Source organism: Ornithorhynchus anatinus, chromosome 4 (genome assembly GCF_004115215.2).
Source record: "Ornithorhynchus anatinus isolate Pmale09 chromosome 4, mOrnAna1.pri.v4, whole genome shotgun sequence".
NCBI lineage: Eukaryota > Metazoa > Chordata > Mammalia > Monotremata > Ornithorhynchidae > Ornithorhynchus > Ornithorhynchus anatinus.
Genome location: NC_041731.1, coordinates 126,027,955 through 126,049,590, shown reverse-complemented (window position 1 = coordinate 126,049,590; position 21,636 = coordinate 126,027,955). Strand labels below are relative to the sequence as shown.

The following is a 21,636-nucleotide window of genomic DNA, read 5'->3' as shown; positions in this document are numbered from 1 at the left end:
CCTCAAGGACCGTGGGACCGTGGCCGACCTAATCGGCTTGTATCTACCCCGGCGCTTAGAACAGTGCTCGGCGGAGGGTGGACGCTTACCGGATACCGTAAGAAAGGAGAAAGAAAGAGTCGTGAGGGAGCGCGGATGCTCCGTCGGAGCCGGGGCTCAACCGCTACCCTGTCGACACGCGAGGGTCTGGTTCTTTAATCTGGGATTAGGTGGTGGAGTTTATTCTCTCTGGTACTTACGGAAGAGTTTTTGGAAGGGTTCCCGCGTGTCTCGTACGTAAGAGGCCCGGCGCCTTTTGTCCCACTTGAACCGGACACCCCTCCCGAGACTATATAAACTCTTATTGCTAATAATAATAATAATAACGTTGGTATTTGTTAAGCGCTTACTATGTGCAGAGCACTGTTGTAAGCGCTGGGTAGATACGGGGTCATCAGGTCGTCCCACGTGGGGCTCACGGTCTTCATCCCCATTTTACAGATGAGGGAACCGGGGCACAGAGAAGCGAAGTGGCTTGCCCGCAGTCACACAGCCGACAGGTGGCAGAGCAGGGATTCGAACTCGTGACCGCCGACTCCCAAGCCCGGGCTCTTTCCGCTGAGCCACGCTGCTTCTTTTAGATTTAGGATTAAGCCGGGGCACAAGAAGTTTCTCTTTGAATTCATTTTGCACCGTCCGAGCAGCGGATCGATTTCCGTCCGTTTGCAGGATGAATTTGCGGTGTCTTCACTACCGTTCAGAGAATCGACGTGTAAGCGTGGCTCAGTGGAAAGCGCCCGGGCTTGGGAGTCAGAGGTCATGGGTTCGACTCCCGGCTCTGCCGCCGGTCAGCTGGGTGACGGGGGGCGAGTCACTTCACTTCTCTGTGCCTCTGTTACCTCATCTGGAAAATGGGGATTAACTGTGAGCCTCACGTGGGGCAACCTGATGAGCCCGTATCTCCCTCGGCGCTTAGAACAGTGCTCTGCACGTAGTAAGCGCTTAACAAATACCGACGTTATTATTATTATTATATTTGGAAGAGTTGATCATTTTTAAATGTATTATAAATATTTGTTTTTTCCCTGAGGGATCAGCCTTCCCTTCGCTCGTTTCGTCCAAATAACTGGCATCCGTAGTCTGTTTTGGCTCACTTCTTTGGCTTCATCATTCTCAGCCCTCAGCTCTTATTCGCGTATCTCTAATTTATTCATTTATTCGTCTTTATTGAGCGCTTACTGTGTGCAGAGCACTGTACTAAGCGCTTTGGAGAGGACAATACAAGTAACGTCTCTCCCGTCTAGACTGTGAGCTCCTTGTGGGCAGGGAATGCATCTACCAACTCTGGGGACGGATCTACTGGTGGCGGGTGTACACGCGTATGTTTTAAGGTATTTGTTCAGCACGTACTCCGTCCGGGCACTGTACTAAGCGCTGGGGTAGATGCAAGCTAATTAGGTTGGACACAGGCCCCGTCCCGCATGGGGCTCCTAGTCTTCATCCCCGCTGTACAGATGAGGTAACTGAGGCCCAGAGAAATCCAAGGTCACACGGCGAACAAGTGGCGGAACCGGGATTAGAACCCAGGTCCTTCTGACTCCCGGGCCCGTGCTCCGTCCACTAGGCCATGCTACTTCCCTTTATGTTTTACTGGACTCTCCCAAGTACCTCGTACGGTGCCCTGCGCACAGTAGGTGTTCAGTAAATACCACTGATTAATTCATTTGTCATTGTCAGAGCAGCGTATCTATTTCAGTGCAATCGTGTGATGAATCGGCAATATAACAATAATAATAATAATAATAATAGTATTCGTGAAGAGCCAACTATATGCCAAGCCCTGTTCTAGACACCGAGGTAGATACAAGGTAATCAGGTTGTCCCACGTGGGGCTCGCCGTCTTCATCCCCATTTTACAGATGAGGTCACTGAGGCACAGAGAAGTTAAGCGACTTGCCCGAAGTCGCACAGCTGACCGGTGGCGGGGCCGGGATTAGAACCCACAACCTCCGACTCCCAAACCCGGACTCGTTCCGCTAAGTCAGACTGTTTTATCGACTGTTCAGAGAATCGACACGTGCTTTGGAATGCGATATCTGGAAGATTTGCTCATTGTAAATGCATTACAAATATTCTTTTTTTTTTTCCCTGAAGGATTAGCCTTCCCTTGGCTCTGTGAAGAATATATCCTTTCCTCAAATAACTGGCATCTTTGCGGTCCATTTTGCTTCATTTCTCTTGTTTCTTCGCCGTTCTCACTACGATATAGAACACTCGCCTCAGACGTGGGAGGATGTGGATATTATTAAATTGGGGATTAAGACCAGAAAGGGATGCCCTAAATTTATCCCGGTCACCCCCAGCACAGCACTCTCCCAGTAAGTAGTTGGCGTCTCGAATCGGGTTTTTAAACGACTGGTGCTGTTTGCAGACGCTGGAAAGGAGTAAGAAGTTTTATAGAAAGAAACCCCGTACCACCAAGGTGCCGTCGCTTGGGAGTCACGCATGCGAAGGTTAAAAATCTGACCTGAAACTTTGGCAAATTTAAAGTGGGTAAAAACTGGGCTCGAATGCGTTTACAGAAGCAGCGTGGCTCAGCGGAAAGAGCCCGGGCTTGGGAGTCAGATTCCAAGCGCTTAGTACAGTGCTCTGCACATAGTAAGCGCTCAATAGGTACTATTGAATGAATAATCTCGACTCTGCCACTTGTCGGCTGTGTGACCTCGGGCAAGTCACTTCACTTCTCTGGGCCTCGGCGACCTCGTCTGTAAAAATGGGGATTAAAATATGTGAACCCCACGTGGGACAATCTGATCACCCTGTATCTCCCCCCAGCGCTTAGAACAGCGCTCTGCACATAGTAAGCGCTTAACAAATACCATAATTATTATTTACAGAAGAAATGGAACCCATTATTCGCCCCTGAATGAATTAGACTTGAGCCCAAAAGATCCACGCTCGAATAATTGTGGTGAATCTGTCATTAGTAAGATTTTCCCGTTGACCGTTGGTAACAGCTGGAGCCCCTCAGGATCAGCGCAGGAATAACAATAATAATAATAATAATAACAACAGTGCTCGTTAAGCACCGACTGTGTGCCAAGCACCTTCCCGGCTCTGCCGCTTGTCAGCTGTGTGACTGTGGGCAAGTCACTTAACTTCTCTGTACCTCAGTTATCTCATCTGTAAAGTGGGGATTAAGACTGTGAGCCTCACGTGGGACAACCTGACTACCCTGTAACTACCCCGGTGCTTAGAACAGTGCTCTGCGCATGGTAAGCGCTTAACAAATACAGAAAGCGCTCAGTAAATGCCACTGACTGCCTCTGTTACACTTTAAATGGAGGAGACCAACATCAAAAACTATCAACCAGGAGGGCGATCAGATAGTAAGCGCTTAACAAGTATCCCAGTTATTAATTACTATAATTATTAAGTGCTCAGCAATGCTTATTACAATGCACCCAGTGGACATGGCACCGAGAGATCATGGGAGAGCCTTACTGTCTTCCCCGGAGGCGGCGCGGCTCAGTGGAAGGAGCACGGGCTTGGGAATCAGAGGTCATGGGTTCTAATCCCGCCTCCACCGCTGATCAGCTGTGTGACCTTGGGCAAGTCACTTCACTTCTCTGGGCCTCAGTGACCTCATCTGTAAAATGGGGGTTAAGGATGTGAGCCCCATGTGGGACAACCCGATCGCCTTGTTACCCACCCAGCGCTTAGAACTGTGCTTGGCACATAGTAAGTGCTTAACAAATGCCATCGTTATTATTATTATTATTATTATTATTAAAACAGTGCTCGGCACATAATTGCTTAGCGAGTACCATAATTATTATCATGATAATTATCTGTTCTCCTACTTCAGTTACTCTTCCTGAAAATCAAAGACGAGAGTTAACCTGGGATGCCAGAAAGGACACGTAGCAGATTCTTCCATCCAGCGGCCACTGATGACCCTGCCAGAGGCCGATCTTGGGCTCCTCGGTCTCCTGACGTGACCCGGCATCGATCGTTCGATTAATCGGCCGATGGATTAATGGTGTTTATTGAGCTCCCGTAATTCTTGGGTTATCACAGCATCCGGTCGGCCAGTGGGGTTTATTGAGCGTCAGCCGGCCCAGTGGCTAGAGCCCGGGCCCGGGGGTCAGAAGGTCACGGGTTCTGATCCCGGCTCCGCTACCTGTCTGCCGCGTGACCTTGGGCAAGTCGCTTCACTTCTCTGGGCCTCCGTTCCCTCATGTGGAAAATGGGGATTGAGACGGTGAGCCCCACGGGGGGACATTTGGGTCCAACCTGATTTGCTTATATCCACCCCGGTGCTTAGTACAGTGCCTGGCACCTAGTGAGGGCTTAACAAATACCGCGTTTATTGTTACTGTTATTGCGCTATGTTCAGAACACCTCCCAAGCACACAGAGCGTACAAGAGCATTCATTCATTCATATTTATTGCGCCCTTACTGTGTGCACAGCACTGTACTAAGTGGAATTTGCTGTCTCATAATAAGCGGTCGATTAATGGTATTTATCGAGTGCGTACTGTGTGCGGAGGACTGTATTAAGCGCGTGGGAAGTACAGTACAACAGAGTCGGTAGACACGTTCCCTGCCCGCGACGAGTCAGAGGACCTGGGTTCTAATGCCGCCTCTGCCACTTGTCTGCTGTGCAGTCTTGGGCAAGTCACTTCACTTCTCTGCGCTTCGGTTACCTCGTCTGGAAAACGGGGATCGAGACCGTGAGCCCCACGTGGGACGTGGACTGTTCCCAATCTGATTGGTTCGTATCTACCCCTGCGCTCAGGACAGTGCCTGGCACATAGTGGGCGCTCAACAAATACCACGCAAGAACAAAACAAAACATAAAAATGAGCTTAGGGTCTAGAGGAAGATCAGTCGATCAGTGGTATTTACTTGGCGCTTAATAATGACGGTATTCGTTAAGCGCTTACTATGTGCCAAGCACTGTTCTAGCTGCTGGGGTCAATACAGGGTAATCAGGTTGTCCCACGTGGGGCTCACAGTCTTAGTCTCCATTTTACAGATGAGGGAACTGAGGCACAGAGAAATGAAGTCACACAGCCGACAAATGGCGGAAAAGAGGGTTTAGCTGCGGAGAGGTGAAGTGGGGGGCGGGTAGAGGGAGCAGAGGGAAAAGGGGAGCTCAGTCTGGGAAGGCCTCTCGGAGGAGGTGAGCCGTAAGTAGGGTTTTGAAGAGGGGAAGAGAGGCGGAGGTGAGGAGGGAGGGCGTCCCGGGACCGCGGGAGGACGTGGCCCGGGGGTCGACGGCGGGATGGGCGAGAACGGGGGGACGGTGAGGAAGGATTTGAGGAGGGAGGGCGTTCCAGGCCAGAGGCAGGACGTGGGCCAGGGGTCCGGTACAGGCGAGATGGAGGCCCGGTGAGGAGGTGAGCGGCGGAGGAGCGGAGCGAGCGGGCTGCGATGGAGAAGGAGAGAAGGGAGGTGAGGGAGGAGGGGGCGAGGTGGTGGACGCCTTTAAAGCCGATGACGAAGAATCTCTATTTGATGCGGAGGTGGATGGGCAACCGCCGGAGATATTTGAGGAGGGAGGAAACGCGTCCTGAGCATTTTTGTAGTCCGCTGGCAAAAGAATTTTCAGGTAGCTCCTCTTCGGGGAACTCAACCTCTTCTCTCCTAGAAATACCACCCCCCTCCCCACCCCCTTTCCGCTGTTATCGGTGCAACTTACTTTTGATAAAGCCTCAAGGCCGGCAACCAGCTGCTGCCGATGTTTTGTGTCTCGCACCACCTCTGGAAACTTGGCAGACATTATGGCAGAGCTGCAGTTTCTCCTATTTTTTTTTTTTTTTCCCGGCCCGACTTATGATATTTATGATTCTTTCCAGAAGGTAAGCCTGCTGACAAGGAAAGCCCAGGTTGGGGTAGAATACCTTTAAAAATAATTCCCGTCTAGGAAGTTCAGCCCGACTCCTAACCCTGCCCCCGCTAATAGTTTTTTAATTCATTGCTTACCATTATGTCGTAATATCTGTAATTTACTTATTCACTTACATTTATGATTGTCTCCCCCTCTAGACTGTAAGCTCGGAGCGGGCAGGAAATCCTTTTATTGTTATACGGTAACTCCCCAAGCGCTTAGTACAGCGCTTTTTACACAGCAAGCGCTCGATAAATACGATCGACCCGAACGGATGAGAGCACAGAGGACGTATTACGGTCTCGGGTGTGTCTTTGGCCTTTTCTTTTTAAATTACGGATATGTACGTAAGTTTGCTTCTGGCCGACCTGACCATCTATGTCACTGTTAGCCATCTGGAGAAATAGAAAACTGTTTCAGTAAATTAAAGAGAAAATGGAAATGTCGTCCAACTTCTTGTTAACGGTTGAATTGGCGTGTACAGTTGGGTCAGATGTGAGTCTTGTACGTGTATGAAACCAAGTAAGCAGTCTGGGATAGTAATAGAGGAACAGTGTGGCTTAAGGGATAGAACGCGGGCCTGGGAGTCAGAAGGACCTGGTCCTAATCCCGGCTCGGCCACGTTGTCTGCTGTGTGACCTTGGTCGAGTCACTTCACTTCTCTGGGCCTCAGTCCCCTCGTCTATAAAATGGGGATTAAGACTGTGGGCCCCGTGTGGGACAGGATCAGTGCCTGATGATGATAATCATGGTATTCGGGAAGCGCTTCCTGTGTGCCAGGCACTTGGCGGGGCTTCAGTTCCCTCATCTGGAAAATGGGGATGAAGATTGGGAGCCTCGCGTGGGACAATCTCATTATCCTGTGTCTCCCCCAGCGCTTAGAGCGGTGCTCGGCACGTAGTAAGCGCTTTACAAATACCAACATTATTATTATCCTCACTCTAGGCTTCAAGGCTCTCCATCACCTTGCCCCTTCCTACCTCTCCTCCCTTCTCTCTTTCTACCGCCCACCTCCTCACCGTCCCTCGGTCTCGCCCATCCCGCCGTCGACCCCCGGGTCACGTCCTCCCGCGGTCCCGGAACGCCCTCCCTCCTCACCTCCGCCAAACTGATTCTCTTTCCCTCTTCAAAACCTTACTTAAAAATCACCTCCTCCAAGAGGCCTTCCCAGACTGAGCTCCTCTTCCCCCTCTACTCCCTCTGCCACCCCCCCTTTACCTCTCCGCAGCTAAAGCCTCATTTTCCCCTTTTCCCTCTGCTCCTCCACCTCTCCCTTCCCATCCCCACAGCACCGTACTCGTCCGCTCAACTGTATATATTTTCGTTACCCTATTTATTTTGTTAATGAATTGTACATCGCCTCGATTCTATTTAGTTGCCATTGTTTTTACGAGATGTTCTTCCCCTTGACGCTGTTTAGTGCCATCGTTCTCGTCCGTCCGTCTCCCCCGATGAGACCGTAAGCCCGTCAAACGGCAGGGACCGTCTCTATCTGTTGCCGACTTGTTCATCCCAAGCGCTTAGTACAGTGCTCTGCACATAGTAAGCGCTCAATAAATACTATTGAATGAATGAATGAATGAATACTAAGCGCCGGTGGATATCTTGTACCTATCCCGGGACTTGGCAAAGGCGCAGGAAGATTGTGCTAAACGTCACTGGTCTTATCATAATCACTGTGACCGGAGAGGTGTGATGATGCCCACGGCACTCGATATCAGTCGGTCAGTGGTATCTATTGAGCCCTTACTATGTGCAGAGCGCTGAACGATGGAGCTTGTTCAGAGAGAGCAAGGGCTTGGGAGTCAGAGGACCTGGGTTCTCCCCCCGGTTCCACCACCTGCCCGCTGCGTGACCGTGGGCGGCTCACTTTACTTCTCTGGGTCTCAGCTACCTCATCTGTAAAATGGGGATTAAAACTGTGAGCCCCAAGTGGGACAGGGACTGTGTCCAACCCCATTTGCTGGCAACCACTCCAGTGCTCAGTACAGTGCCTGGCTGCAAGTAAGCACTTAATAAATGCCAACATTATCATTATTGTTGTTATTATTATGATGATGATAATGTTGGTATTTGTATTTGTTAAGCGCTTACTATGCGCAGAGCACTGTTCTAAATGCTGGGGGATACAAGGTGATCATGTTGTCCCACGTGGGGCTCACAGTTTTAATCCCCGTTTTACAGATGAGGTAACTGAGGCCCAGTGAAGTGACTCGCCCACAGTCACACAGCTGACAAGCGGCAGAGCCGGCAGTCGAACCCATGACCTCTGACTCCGAAGCCCAAGCTCTTTCCACTGAGCCACGCTGCCCGGCACTCGGCGCGTGACTCTGAACACAGTAAGCTCGTCCTCTAGACCCTAAGCTCGCTGCGGGCAGGGAATGTGTCTGTCGCGTGACTGCATCGTTCTCGCCTCAGTGCTTAGCACGGTGCTCCGCACACGGTGAATGCTCAATAAATTCGATCGATCGATGGATGGGTTGATTAAGAGCTCAGTGAATTTCATCAGGTGATTCGGTGGCTGAGTGGAAATCCCGGGAACGAGCGAGGTGTCATGGGAGAGGAGAAGGGATGAGTAGGATAGGACTGATGGAGTGTCATGAGGCCAGCGGTCCGGCATTTCCGCCTGAACCGGACGAGAATGGCAAACCGTTAGACGTATCTGAGAAATGGGAAGAGGTGGACGGATCGATATTTTCAAGAACGTGCTCTGGGCAGGAAAGTAAAGGACGGACTGGAGTGGGTAATGATGATAAGAAGAAGAAGAAGAACCGTTCCTAGCACTGGGGTAGATACAAGTATATCAGGTTGGACTCGGTCCTTGTTCTCTTTGAGGCTCACAGTCTTAGTACTAGCGGTGGTAATCGTTAAACACTTACTATAGGCCAAGTAATAATAATAATGTTGGTATATTTGTTAAGCGCTTACTATGTGCAGAGCACCCTTCTAAGCGCTGGGGGAGATACCGGGTCATCAGGTTGTCCCGCGTGAGGCTCACAGTCTTCATCCCCGTTTTACAGATGAGGTCACTGAGGCACAGAGAAGTTAAGTGGCTTATCCAAGGTCACCCAGCAGGCAGGCGGCAGAGCCGGAATTAGAACCCAGATCCTCTGACTCCCAAGGATGTGCTCTTGCCATTGAGCCATGTGAGGTATTTTATAGATGAGGAATATTATTATTATATATCGATATTATTATATAATCTGTATCTATATAAATATATATGTATAGATCTGTATATATTTATATTAATATCTAGCTCCCCTCTAGACTGTGAGCTCATTGTGGGCAGGAATGTGTCCATCTGCTGTTATGTGGTACTCTCCCAGGCGCTTAGTACAGTGCTTCGCACGCAGCAAGCGCTCAGTAAATACGATTGAATGAACGAACGAGGAAACTGGGACACAGAGAAGTTTCGTGACTTGCCCAGGGTCACACAGCAGGCTCCCGTATCCACGTCCTTTCCACTGCCCCCCCCCCCCCCCCCGATTTCGTACTAGGCCGTGCCGTGCCGAGCCTCGAAAGCGGAAACAGCGAGGAGGCTGGGGCTGTTTTCAAGCTGGGATGCCACCGGGGCCCGAAGGATGGAGAGGAAGGCGTGGATCCTGGAATATGGTTGGGGGAGGAAAAGCAGGCAGGATATGGGATTGGGATGAATATGGATCTGAAGGAGCGGGAGCAGTCAAGGGTAACCCAAGCCCCAGTGACAGGGAGGAGGAGGATGACAGAAGTAGTTGTTTAAATGCCGAGCGTTGAACTAAGCACCGGGATAGATCCAGGGTTATCGGGTCGGTCTCGGAGGTGACATGCCCAGTGTTTTTCCCAGCTATATCGAACGCTTACCTGTGTGCCGAGCCCTGCAATGATAATCCATTCATTCAATAGTATTTCTTGAGCGCTTACCATGTGCAGAGCACCGTACTAAGCGCTTGGAATGAACAAGTCGGCAACAGATAGAGACGGCCCCTGCCGTTTGACGGGCTTAAGGTCTGATCGGGGGAGACGAGAACAGTGGCAGTAAAAAGCGTTTGGACTGGGCCGGTAGAGCCCTGCCTCTCAAGGGTCTTTAGGGAAAGGCACAAAATGTCCTTTCTCCGTCGAAGGGCTACAGCGCTCATCGGGAGCTAATTCGTTCGTTCATTCCTTCATTCGGTCGTATTCATTGAGCACTTAAAGTGTGCGGGGCACTGTACTAAGCGCTTGGAAAGTACAGTTCGGCAACAGAGACAATCCCTACCCGACAACGGGCTCACAGTCTAGAAGGGGGAGACAGACAGCGAAACAAAACAAGTAGGCAACAGTGGAATCAAAATAAATAAATGGGACGATAGATATAGACGCACCATTAATAAAATAAATAGAATAATAAATGTATGCACATGTACACGAGTGCTGTGGGGCGGAGCAGGGGGTAGAGCAGAGGCAGGGAGTCGGGGCGACGGGGAGGAGAAGAGGAGCAGAGTAGGGACTGCATTTTAGCAAGTGGATCAACTGTGCTCGGAACTGGGGAATAATAATTATATTAATCGCCCTCCCCCCCCTTTTGCAGATGTTAAAAATTGGGCTATCAAGGTTTGTCCCTAAGAGAGGGAGATGGCTACTCTGCTCTTCAGATGGCATATCTGACAGACAGTTATTCTCCCCCACATTTAAACCTTATGGAGAAGCAGTGTGGCTTAGTGGCAGGAGCCCGGGCTTGGGAGTCAGAGGACGTGAGTTCTGATCCCAGCTGCCCCTTGTCAGCTGTGCGACTTTGAGCAAGACACTTCACTTCTCTGTGCCTCAGTTACCTCATCTGTAAAATGGGGATGAAGACTGTGAGCCCCAAGTGGGACGACCTGCATGTCACTCCCCTCCTTAAAAACCTCCAGTGGTTGCCTGTCAACCTCCACACGAAACAAAAACTTCTCACTCTAGGCTACGAGGCTCTCCGTCACCTGGCCCCCTCCTTCCTCTCCTCCCTTCTCTCTTTCCCCTGCCCACCCCGCACGCTCCGCTCTTCTGCCGCCCGCCTCCTCGCCGTCCCCCGGTCTCGCCCGTCCCGCCGTCGACCCCCCGGCCCACGTCCTCCCGCTGACCCGGAACGCCCTCCCTCCTCCCCTCCGCCAAACTGACTCTCTTCCCCTCTTCAAAGCCCTACTGAGAGCTCACCTCCTCCGGGAGGCCTTCCCACACTGAGCCCTCTTTTCCTCAGCTCCCTCTCCTCTCCCTGTCACCCTGAATCCCTCCCTTTGCTCTACCCCCTTCTCCCCGTCCCACAGCACTTGGGTAAATATATATATATATTCATATCAGTAATTCTACTTATGAGAAGCAGTGTGACTTAGTGGAAGGAGCGCGGGCTTGGGAGTCAGATATCATGGGTTCTGATCCTGGCTCTGCCACTTGTCAGCTGTGTGAATTTGGGCAAGTCACTTCACTTCTCTGTGCCTCAGTGATCTCATCTGGAAAATGGGGATTAAGACCGTGAGCCTCATGTGGGACAACCTAATCAACTTGTATCTCCCCCGGCGCTTAGAACAGTGCTTGGCCCATAGTAATCGCTTAACAGACACCGTCATCATCATCATTGCTTGTTTTGATGTATATATATATCTATAATTCTATTTATTTATTTGATGCCTCTTTACTTGTTTTGATGTCTGTCTCCCCGCTTCTAGACTGTAAACCTGATGTAGACAGGGAAAGTCTCTCTCTATTGCTGAATTGTACTTTCCAAGTGCTTAGTACGGTGCTCTGCACACAATAAGCGCTCAGTAAATGCAGTTGAATGAATGAATGGATACCCCAGTGCTTAGAATAGTGCTTGGCACATAGTAAGCACTTAGCAAATACTACTATTATTATCATTATTATCATCATTATCTCTTCCAGAAGGCCTTCCCTGACTGACTAAGCCCCCCTTTCTTCTTCTCCCACGCCCTTCTGCATCACCTTGATTTGCTCCCTTCTTTCATCCCCCCTCCCAGCCCCACAGCACTTACGTACCCATCTGTCATCTGTTTATATTAATATCTGTCTCCCCCGCTGTAGACCGTAAGCTCGTTGTGGACAGAGAATATGTCTGTTTATTGTTCTATTGTACTCTCCCTAGCACTTAGTACGGTGCACTGCTCACAGTAAGTGCTCAATAAATACGACTGAATGAATGAATGAATTACAAAGAGCAAATGCTCTTTTAAAATCCACTGGATTTGAATTTCACCCCTTGGCTTTCTTTTCTTTTTTCTGCCCCTAGATTTCTCATATTGGGAAACTGAAGGATTTTCTTCTGGAACACAGAAAAGATTATATTAATGCATACAGGTAAGTCTGTATTTTTTAATATCCTTTCCACAGATTATCTTCCACTCCTGGTATTATTATTGTATCGACTGAACTTTAATGTATTTAAACCATCAAGGTTGAAACTATCAAGAAAGCTCCTGGCTTCTCTGTTCTGACTCGGCTACTTGCCCTATCTGCAGTGTATTTTAGTGTCTGTTTCCTGCGCGAGATTCTAATTCATTCATTCATTCAATAGTATTTATTGAGCGCTTACTATGTGCAGAGCACTGTACTAAGCGCTTGGCATGAACAGGTCGGCAACAGATAGAGACGGTCCCTGCCGTCTGACGGGCTCACGGTCCGATCGGGGGAGACGGACGGACGAGAACGATGGCACTAAACAGCGTCGAGGGGAAGAACGTCTCGTAGAAACCGATGGCGACTAAATGGAATCGAGGCGATGTACATTTCATTAACAAAATAAATAGGGTGATGAAAATATATACAGTTGAGCAGACGAGTACAGTGCTGAGGGGATGGGAAGGGAGAGGGGGAGGAGCAGAGAGAGATGGGGGGAAAAGAGGGTTAAGCTGCGGAGCTACTTGAGGGCAGGAATCCTATCTACTATCGCTCTTATCCTCTTCCAAATACGTAGTACATGCTTTACAGCGTGGCTCAGTGGAAAGAGCCTGGGCTTGGGAGTCAGAGGTCATGGGTTCGACTCCCGGCTCTGCCACTTGTCAGCTGGGTGACTGTGGGTAAGTCACTTCACTTCTCTGGGCCTCGGTTACCTCATCTATAAAATGGGGATTAACTGTGAGCCTCATGTGGGACAACCTGATTACCTTGTATCTCCCCCAGCGCTTAGAACAGTGCTCTGCACTTAGTAAGCGCTTAACAAATACAAATACCAACATTATTAAGTGCTCAGTAAATACTTTTGGCTAGTAGATTGATTTGAACGTGAGGTATTTGGAGAGTTACCAAAGTTTGCTTCTCCGTGTGCTTTTTTGTGCGGGGAACAGAGAGGAATTCTGGTTAAGGGCAACGGACCCCGCGGAAAGTCAGTCGTCTGGAAAATTTCCCTCGGTGCAGTAGAAATGAAAAATGATAAAAAGCGCCGCAAAGGGGGAGAAGAATCACTTTCCATACTCGGTCATCTCCTCCCTCCCCTCACCGTCCTCTCTGCTTGTTAATCCCCCGCCAAAATAGTCGCTGACCGAAGGTTTGAACGTAATTGTGTCCCCGAAGCAACAGTTCATTATTTCTGTTAATACGTTTGGGCCCTGAAACTCCACTATTGAAAAAAGGGAGGGAAGAAAATCAGTAAAACTTTAATGAGCAAAAGGACAGCAGTCACGTGAGTCATAAAATAATCCGTGATATTTCTACCAAGATTTAGTAGAGTGAATGAAACATTTCCTTGTCTACATCTTGTCGCACAACCAGACGTTTTCCAGTCTGTTGGAGCTGTTTATGACCACTGGGTGGCAGTATATATTTATTAATAATAATAATAATATTTGTTAAGCGCTTAAGTTTTTACGCTTAATTCTGGAAAAACCCCAGCAAGCTCTCACCCCTTTAAAACAGTGGAATTTACAGTTTGGGGGAAAATAACAAAAACAATAATGTGAAAAAATAAAACCAGCACAGATACATCGCTTTATACCTAAGAGGCAGCGTGGCCTGATGGATAGAGCACGGGCCTAGGAGTCAGAAGAACCTGGGTTCTATTCATTCAGTCAGCCAGTCATATTTATTTAGCGCTTATTGTGTGCAGAGCACTGTACTAAGCGCCTGGAAAGTACAGGTCAGCACCAGATAGAGACCATCCTCACCCAACTACGGGCTCACAGTCTAGACTTCACTGTGCCTCAGTTGCCTCAACTGTAAAAAATGGGGATGGAGACTGTGAGCCTCACATGGGACAATCTGATTACCCTGTATCTACCCCAGCGCTTAGAACGGTGCTCGGCACATAGTAAGCGCTTAACAAATCCCAACATTATTATTAGAAGGGGGAGACAGACAACAAAACAAAACACGTAGATAGGCATCAATACCATCAAAATCGATAAATAGAATTATAGATATAAAGACATTATTAATACAATAAATAGAATAATGAATATGTACAACTATACACTCTCTCTGTATATATATATATATATATATATATACACACACTATATATATTGTGAAATATTCACAATATTCTAATCCTGGCTCTGCCACTTGCCTGCTGTAGGACCTTAGTTAAGTCAAGTCACTTCACTTCTCTGTGCCTCAGTTACCTCATCTGTAAAATGGAGATTAAGGCAGTGAGTCTTATGTGGAACATGGACTGTGTCCAACCTCATATCTACCCCGGAGGTTAGTGCAGCGCCTGGAAAATAGTAAGCACTTAACAAGTACCATTAAAAAAAAAATGCTCAGTGAAAGAAGTACTTTCCCAGGGCAAAACTAAGGAGAGTCAAAAACATGGCCAGCTTTCACTGTTGATTTTCTCAGCAGATCCTAGATTTCAAGTAAAGGTATTGGCCTTTTTATGTTTTTGAGTACGTGCTAAACGCTAGGGTGGATACAAGATCATCAAATTGGACACAGTTCCACCCAGGGATCATAATTTTAGGGGGAGGAAAAACTGGGATTTGCTCAATAAATCACATCTCCTCCAAGAAGTCTTTCCCGACTAAACTCTCATTTTCCCTCCTCCCATGCCCTTCTCTGTCACCGTTGCATTTGGATTTGGATTTAGAGAAGCGGCGTGGCTTAGTGGCAAGAGCCCGGGCTTGGGAGTCGGAGGACGGGGGATCTAATCCCGGCTCCGGCACTTGGCAGCCGTGTGGGCTTGGGCAAGCCACTTCACTTCTCTGTGCCTCAGTTACCTCATCTGGAATATGGGGATTAAGAATGTGAGCCCCAAATGGGACAACCTGGTTACTTTGTATCTACCCCAGCACTTAGAACAGTGCTTGGCACATAGTGAGCGCTTAATAATTACCATATTAATAATTAATCTGTTCCCTTTATTCACCCCTCCCTCAGGCCCACGGCACTCATGTCCGTAGACGTCATTTATCTATTTCTATAAATGGCTGTCTCCCCCCTCTGGACTGTAAACTCGTTGTGAGCAGGGAATGAGTCTACCGATTCCGCTCTTTTGTATTCTACTCTCCTGAGCACTTTGCTCAGTGCTCTGCGCACATCCCCCCTCCCCCTCCCCACACCCACACGCACACAAACACTAAGCAATCGATAAGTATCACTGTTTTCTACCAGAACTACTCCAGATCACCAGTGATAATACAACTTTATCAAGGTGCCATTTTTATCAAGTGGATGAATGTGAAGGAAGAATGGAGGCTAACTGATATAATTAGACAGTTTTTAAAAACTTAATGAAATGAGTAGGTGAAAGCCTGTTGACCTGTAATCAGATTCTCTGAAATGTGAATTTTGTGCACAAAAGGAAACTTTTTGTGGCTTTCTGTTTGGCAGATTAGAAGAAATCAATCTGTAGAATTTATTAAATGCTTACTATAATAATAATAATAATAATAATAATGATCGTTGAAGCCGTGAGAGCGAATGAGTTCACCGAGGGAGTTAGTACAGATGGAGAACAGAAGAGGGCCAAGAAGGCTATCTTTCTATCAGTCTATCAAGCCGTCTGTCAAGAAAGCTCATGGCTTCTCTGTTGTAATTTGTTAATTTCTCTAATTTCTCTTTTCTGATTTGTTACTGTGTGCCAAGCACTGTTCTAAGTGCCGGATGTGCAGAGCACTGTACTAAGTGCCTAGGGGAGTACAATACAAGAGGACAGTTCAAGCCACGCTGAGAAGCAACATGGCTTGGCGGATAAAGCACGGGCCTGGGAGTTAGAAGGATCCGGGTTCTAATCCCGCATCTGTCACTTATCTGTTGTGTGACTTGTGTCTCTTCTCTGGGCCTTAGTTCCCTCATCTGTAAAATGGGGATTAAGACTGTGAGCCCCATATGGGACAGGGACTGTGTCCAACCCGATTGTCTTGTATCCACACCAGCGCCTGATGCATAGTAAGTGCTTAACAAATCCCATAATTATTATTGTTATTATTATTATTAAGACTTAGCTGACGGGTCCCCTGTCCATAATGAGCTCACAGACTAGAGACAAGATACCTGATTAACTGGATGAGGAAACTATGCGGAGTTTTGACTGAGTTCACTATAGGTAGGGAAGGTGTCTACCAACTACATTCGTTCACTTTTATTTATTGAGCACTTACTGTGTGCAGAGCACTGTTTTAAGCACTTGAGAGAGTACGATATAACAATAAACAGGCACATTCCCGGCCCGTAATGAGCTTACAGTCCGTGTATTTTACTCTCCCACACTCTGCACACAGTTTTGAGGTGGGGAGTGACATGCCCAGGGCCTTTCTGTAGAAAGATAATCCGGGTAGCGGAGTGAAGTATAGACTGGAGTTGGGAGAGACAGGAGGAAGAGAGGTCAGAGAAAAGGCTGACACAATAATCCCTCCGGGATAGTACTAGAGCCCGTAGCAGTAAGGTTGCCGTTTGGGTGGAGAGGAAAGGGCGGATCTTGGCGATATTATAAAGGTGAGGCCGGCAGGTCTCGGTGACGGATCGGATGTGTGGGGTGAACGAGAGAGCCGAGTCGAGGACGAGGCCCAGGTTGCGGGCCTGAGAGGCGGGAAGGATGGTCCTACCGTCCGCGGCGATAGGGAAGTCAGGAAGAGGACGGGGCTTGGGAGGGAAGATGAGAAGCTCAGTTTGGGCCATGTTGAGTTTTAAGTGGCGGGCAGACATCCAAGTAGAGACATCCGGGAGGCAGGAGGAGATATGAGCCTGGAGGGAGAGAGAAAGGGAAGGATACGTTTGGGTTCTCATGTTTACTTGCTCCACAGATCCCAGTGGGATCTAGCCTTTTCTTTTTTTACTTGGGGGAAAAAACTTTGTCCCAAAAACCCAATTAAACTGTTCAGATTAAATTAAGGGAAGTCAAACCTTTCTCTTTTTTTTAAATGGTGTATGTTAAATATTTACTATGTGTCTGGCACTATACTTAAGCGTTGAGGTAGGTGTAAACTAAAAAGGTTGGACAAAGTCCATGTCCAACATAATAATAATAATAATAATACTTGTGGTATTTGTTAAGTGCTTACCATGTGCCAGGCACTGTGGTAGATACAAGTAAATCGGGTTGGACACAGTCCCTGTCCTATATAGGGCTCACAGTGTTGATCCCCATTTTGTAGATGAGGGAACTGAGTCACAGAGAAGTGATTTGCCCAAGATCACACAGCAGACAAATGGCAGAGTCGGTATTAGAACCCAGGTCCTCTGACTCCCAGGCTCAGAGTATCCGCCAGGCCACGCAGCTTCTCGAGAATGCTTAGCGGTTGCTGATATTTCAAGAGTAAGAACAGAGTAATAATAATTATAATAATGTTGGTATTTGTTAAGCGCTTACTATGTGCCAAACACTGTTCTGAGCGCCGGGGCAGATACAAGGTAATCAGGTTGTCCCTTGTGGTGCTCACAGACTTATTTCCTATTTTACAGATAAGGTAACTGAGGCACATATAGTAAAGTACCTTCCTCCACCTTAAGGCGATTGCTATTTCAGAACATTTTTCGTTCAAACTCTGTTCATAAGTCCTTATTGTGAAAGACTTCTCGAAGCAGCGTGGCTCAGTGGAAAGAGCACGGGCTGGGGAGTCAGCAGTCATGGGTTCTAATCCCGGCTCCGCCGCTTGTCGGCTGTGTGACTGTGGGCAAGTCACTTAACTTCTCTGTGCCTCAGTTCCCTCATCTGTAAAATGGGGATTAAGACCGTGAGCCCCACGTGGGACCACCTCATTACCCTGTATCTCCCCCAGCGCTTAGAACAGTGCTCCGCACATGGTAAGCGCTTAACAGATGCCACAGTTACTATTATTACTTGGGCTTTCTGAAAAATGAGGAGTAGAAAAGTGTTGAAAATAGCATTCAAAAGTGCACTCGCCTTTGATCGTTATACGTTTTCGTTCATTTTTGTCCTATAGCCACAGGATGTCGGAATATATGAGAATGACCGATACGGAACGGGACCAGATTGATCAAGATGCTCAGATCTTCATGAGAACTTGTGCCGACGCCATTCAGCAGCTAAGAACTGAAGGTAAAATGCACACGGAGACTCAGAGAGGTTAAATACCTTGCCCAAGGTCACACAGCAAGGGAGGAGCAATGCTGAGATTAGAATTCACTCCTTTGATTCACTCAGTGGTATTTATTGAGCGCTTACTGAGTGCAGAGCACTGTACTAAAAGTTTGGGAAAGTACAATACAACAATAGACGGTGACATTCCCTGCCCACAACGAGCTTAGATGCGAGAGCAGGGGAGACAGACATCAATACAGATAAATAAAATTATAGATACGTACCTGAGTGCTGTGGGGCCGGGAGCGGGGAAGAGCCACGGAAGCACGCATCGCTACGAGTAAATCAAATTATAGATATGTACCTGAGTGCTGCGGGGCTGGGGCCGGGAGCGGGGAAGAGCAGCGGGAGCAAGTCGGGACAACGCAGAAGGGAGCGGGAGATGAGGAAAACCACCACGTCCCCCCCCCCCGGCCCCGGTGCCGTACGTCGTCCGCTAGGCCACGCTGGCTATCGGAGTAACGGACTTTCAGGGCAACGTCCCTGATTGACCTACCTTAGAGGGGCTTGTGCCCCAGCGGACCGCTGCCCTGTTTACCGTGTTCCAGCGGGCCGCCCATTTTACTGGATCAGTCGGAATGTGAGGAATGTTTTTATGATGCCACACAAAAAGCCACTCTTCCCTGCAGTTTGAACTTGGATGAACTTACCTATCTCACCTGTCTCACCACCAACCTCTCACCCTCTCTCTTCATATCCGCCAGACAGTGACTCTCCCCCCTTCAAAGCCTGAATGAGGGCACGTCTCTTCCAAGAGGCCTTCCCGGACTAAGCCCTTTTTTCCTTTGCTTCATTCATTCATTCAACAGTATTTATTGAGCGCTTACTATGTGCAGAGCACTGTACTAAGCGCTTGGAATGGACAGATCGGCAACAGACAGAGACAGTCCCTGCCTTCTGACGGGCTTACAGTCTAATCGGGGGAGAGCTTCCGCTCCCTTCGGTGTCGCCCCGACTTGCTTCTTTTATTCATCCCCCCCGGCCCCACGGAATTTTTATATATATATATCCGTAATTTATTTAATAATAATAATAATAATGTTGGTATTTGTTAAACGCTCACTATGTGCAGAGCACAGTTCTAAGCACTGGGGAAGATACAGCGTAATCAGGTTGGCCCACAGTTAATCCCCATTTTCCAGATGAGGTAACAGAGGCACAGAGAAGTGAAGTGACTTGCCCACAGTCACACAGCTGACAGGTGGCGGAGCCGGGCTTCGAACCCATAACCTCTGACTCCCAAGCCCGTGCTCTTTCCACTGAGCCACGCTGCTTCTCTGATATTTATTAATATCATTGTCTCCACCTCTAGGATGTAATATTGTTTTGGGCAGGGAACGTATCCTTTTGTATTGCACTCTCCCAAGCGCTTAGTACGGTGCTCAGAATACAGAAGGGTTCAATAAAGAGAGGAGTGAGATTGCCAGTTTGGGCACAGTTGGGTCGATATAAAAGTAGCGGACCTGTTCAGAACGGATCTGTAAGTGATAAATCGAACATAGATTAGCCAAGTCTTTTCTCACAGTAGTTCGTTCTTATCCAGCCCAACGAATGTTACTCCTAAATACTATACCGGGTCATCTGGAAAAGATTCTTGTTTTAAAATTGTCGACTGGAAAGAAACCTTTTTTTATGAAGAAGTCGAGCAGGCGATCGCATAACGAAGTTCACGCTTGTAATTACTGTCCTTTGTCATTACAGCACACAAGGAAATCCATTCCCAGCAAGTCAAGGACCATCGAACTGCGGTTCTGGGCTTCGTCGAAGATTATTTAAAAAGTATCTAAGTATTTCAAGAGCATTGAGGGAACAGATTGCAGCTTCTGAAAATGAAGACTGTATTGCAGCTTTAAAATCTTCCCCTACAGATTTCTCATCTTTGTTTCTATCTTTCAGTCATACAGTTCACCCCTATTTTAATTGGGTCTTTTCTCCCTGTTTTCCAACAGGAGTGTGTCAATTATATTCTGAGCAAAGAGCCATCAGAGTAAAGCGCGTGGTCGACAAGAAAAGATTGTAAGTACTGTTCCGTCCGAAGATTTGTCAGGTTCTTGCCTAACTGGTTGCGTGTATTAATAATAATAATTGTGGTATTAGTTAAGCACTTAGTGTGTGCCAAGCACTGTTCTAAGTGTCGGGGTGGGTACGTGGTAATCAGGTTGGACACAGTCCTTGTCCCTTATGGGGCTCAGAGTCTTCATCCCCATTTTACAGGTGAGGTAACTGAGGCGCAGAGAGGTAAAGCGACTGGTCCAAGGTCACACAGCAGACATGTGGCAGAGCCAGTAATTCTCCTCGACCTCTCAGCTGCCTTTGACACCGTCGACCATCCCTTTCTCCTCAACACATTATCCAACCTTGGCCTCACAGACTCCTTCCTCTCCCGGTCCTCCTCTAATCTCTCTGGCCGTTGATTCTCGGTCTCCTTCGCGGGCTCCTCCTCCCCCTCCCATCCTCTAACCCTTGGGATCCCTCAAGGGTCAGTTCTCGTCCCTCTTCTGTTCTCCATCTACACTCACTCCCTCGGTGAACTCATCCACTCCCACGGCTTGAACTATCATCTCTACGTAGAAGACACCCAAATCTCCATCTCCTCCCCTGTCCTCTCCCCCTCCCTTGGGGCTCGCGTCTCCTCCCGCCTCCGGGACGTCTCCACCTGGGTGTCTGCCCGCCACCTAAAACTCAACACGTCCAAGACTGAGCTCCTTATATCTTTCCTCCCGAACCCTGTCCTCTCCCTGACTTGCCCGTCACTGTGGACGGCACGACCGTCCTTCCCGTCTCTCGAGCCCGCAGCCTTGCTGTCATCCTTGACTCGGCTCTCTCAGTCACCCCACGCATCCGATCCGTCACCAAAGCCCGCCAGTCCCACCTTCATGACATCGTCGAGATCCGCCCTTTCCTCTCCGTCCAAACAGCGATCGTACTGGTACAAGCTCTCATAATATCCCCACTGGATTATTGTGTCAGCCTCCTCTCTGATCTCCCCTCCTCCTGTCTCTCCCCGCTCCAGTCTGTTCTTCATGCAGCCGCCCGGATTATCTTTCTACAGAAACGCTCTTGGCATGTCACTCCCCTCCTCAGAAGTCTTCAGTGGTTGCCCGTCAACCTCCGCACAAAAGAAAAACTCCTCACTCTTGGCTTCAGGGGTCTCCATCCCCTCGCCCCCTCCTACCTCTCCTCCCTTCTCTCTTTCTACCGCCCACCCCGCACGCTCCTCTCCTCCGCCGCCCACCTCCTCGCCGTCCCCCGTTCTCGCCCGTCCCGCCGTCGACCCCC

General features: G+C 48.6%; 1 protein-coding gene across 1 annotated transcript in view; it reads left to right on the top strand.

Annotated features, from left to right (window-relative positions):
- The window catches only part of STX18 (syntaxin 18), a 145,463-nt gene that overhangs the window by 72,098 nt on the left and 51,729 nt on the right, over nucleotides 1–21,636 (top strand). The window contains exons 2-5 of the mRNA XM_029063092.2: nucleotides 12,115–12,182; nucleotides 18,200–18,315; nucleotides 20,059–20,136; nucleotides 20,307–20,373. Coding sequence (XP_028918925.1) covers nucleotides 12,115–12,182; nucleotides 18,200–18,315; nucleotides 20,059–20,136; nucleotides 20,307–20,373 — 329 coding nt within the window. The remainder of the gene's footprint in view (nucleotides 1–12,114; nucleotides 12,183–18,199; nucleotides 18,316–20,058; nucleotides 20,137–20,306; nucleotides 20,374–21,636) is intronic.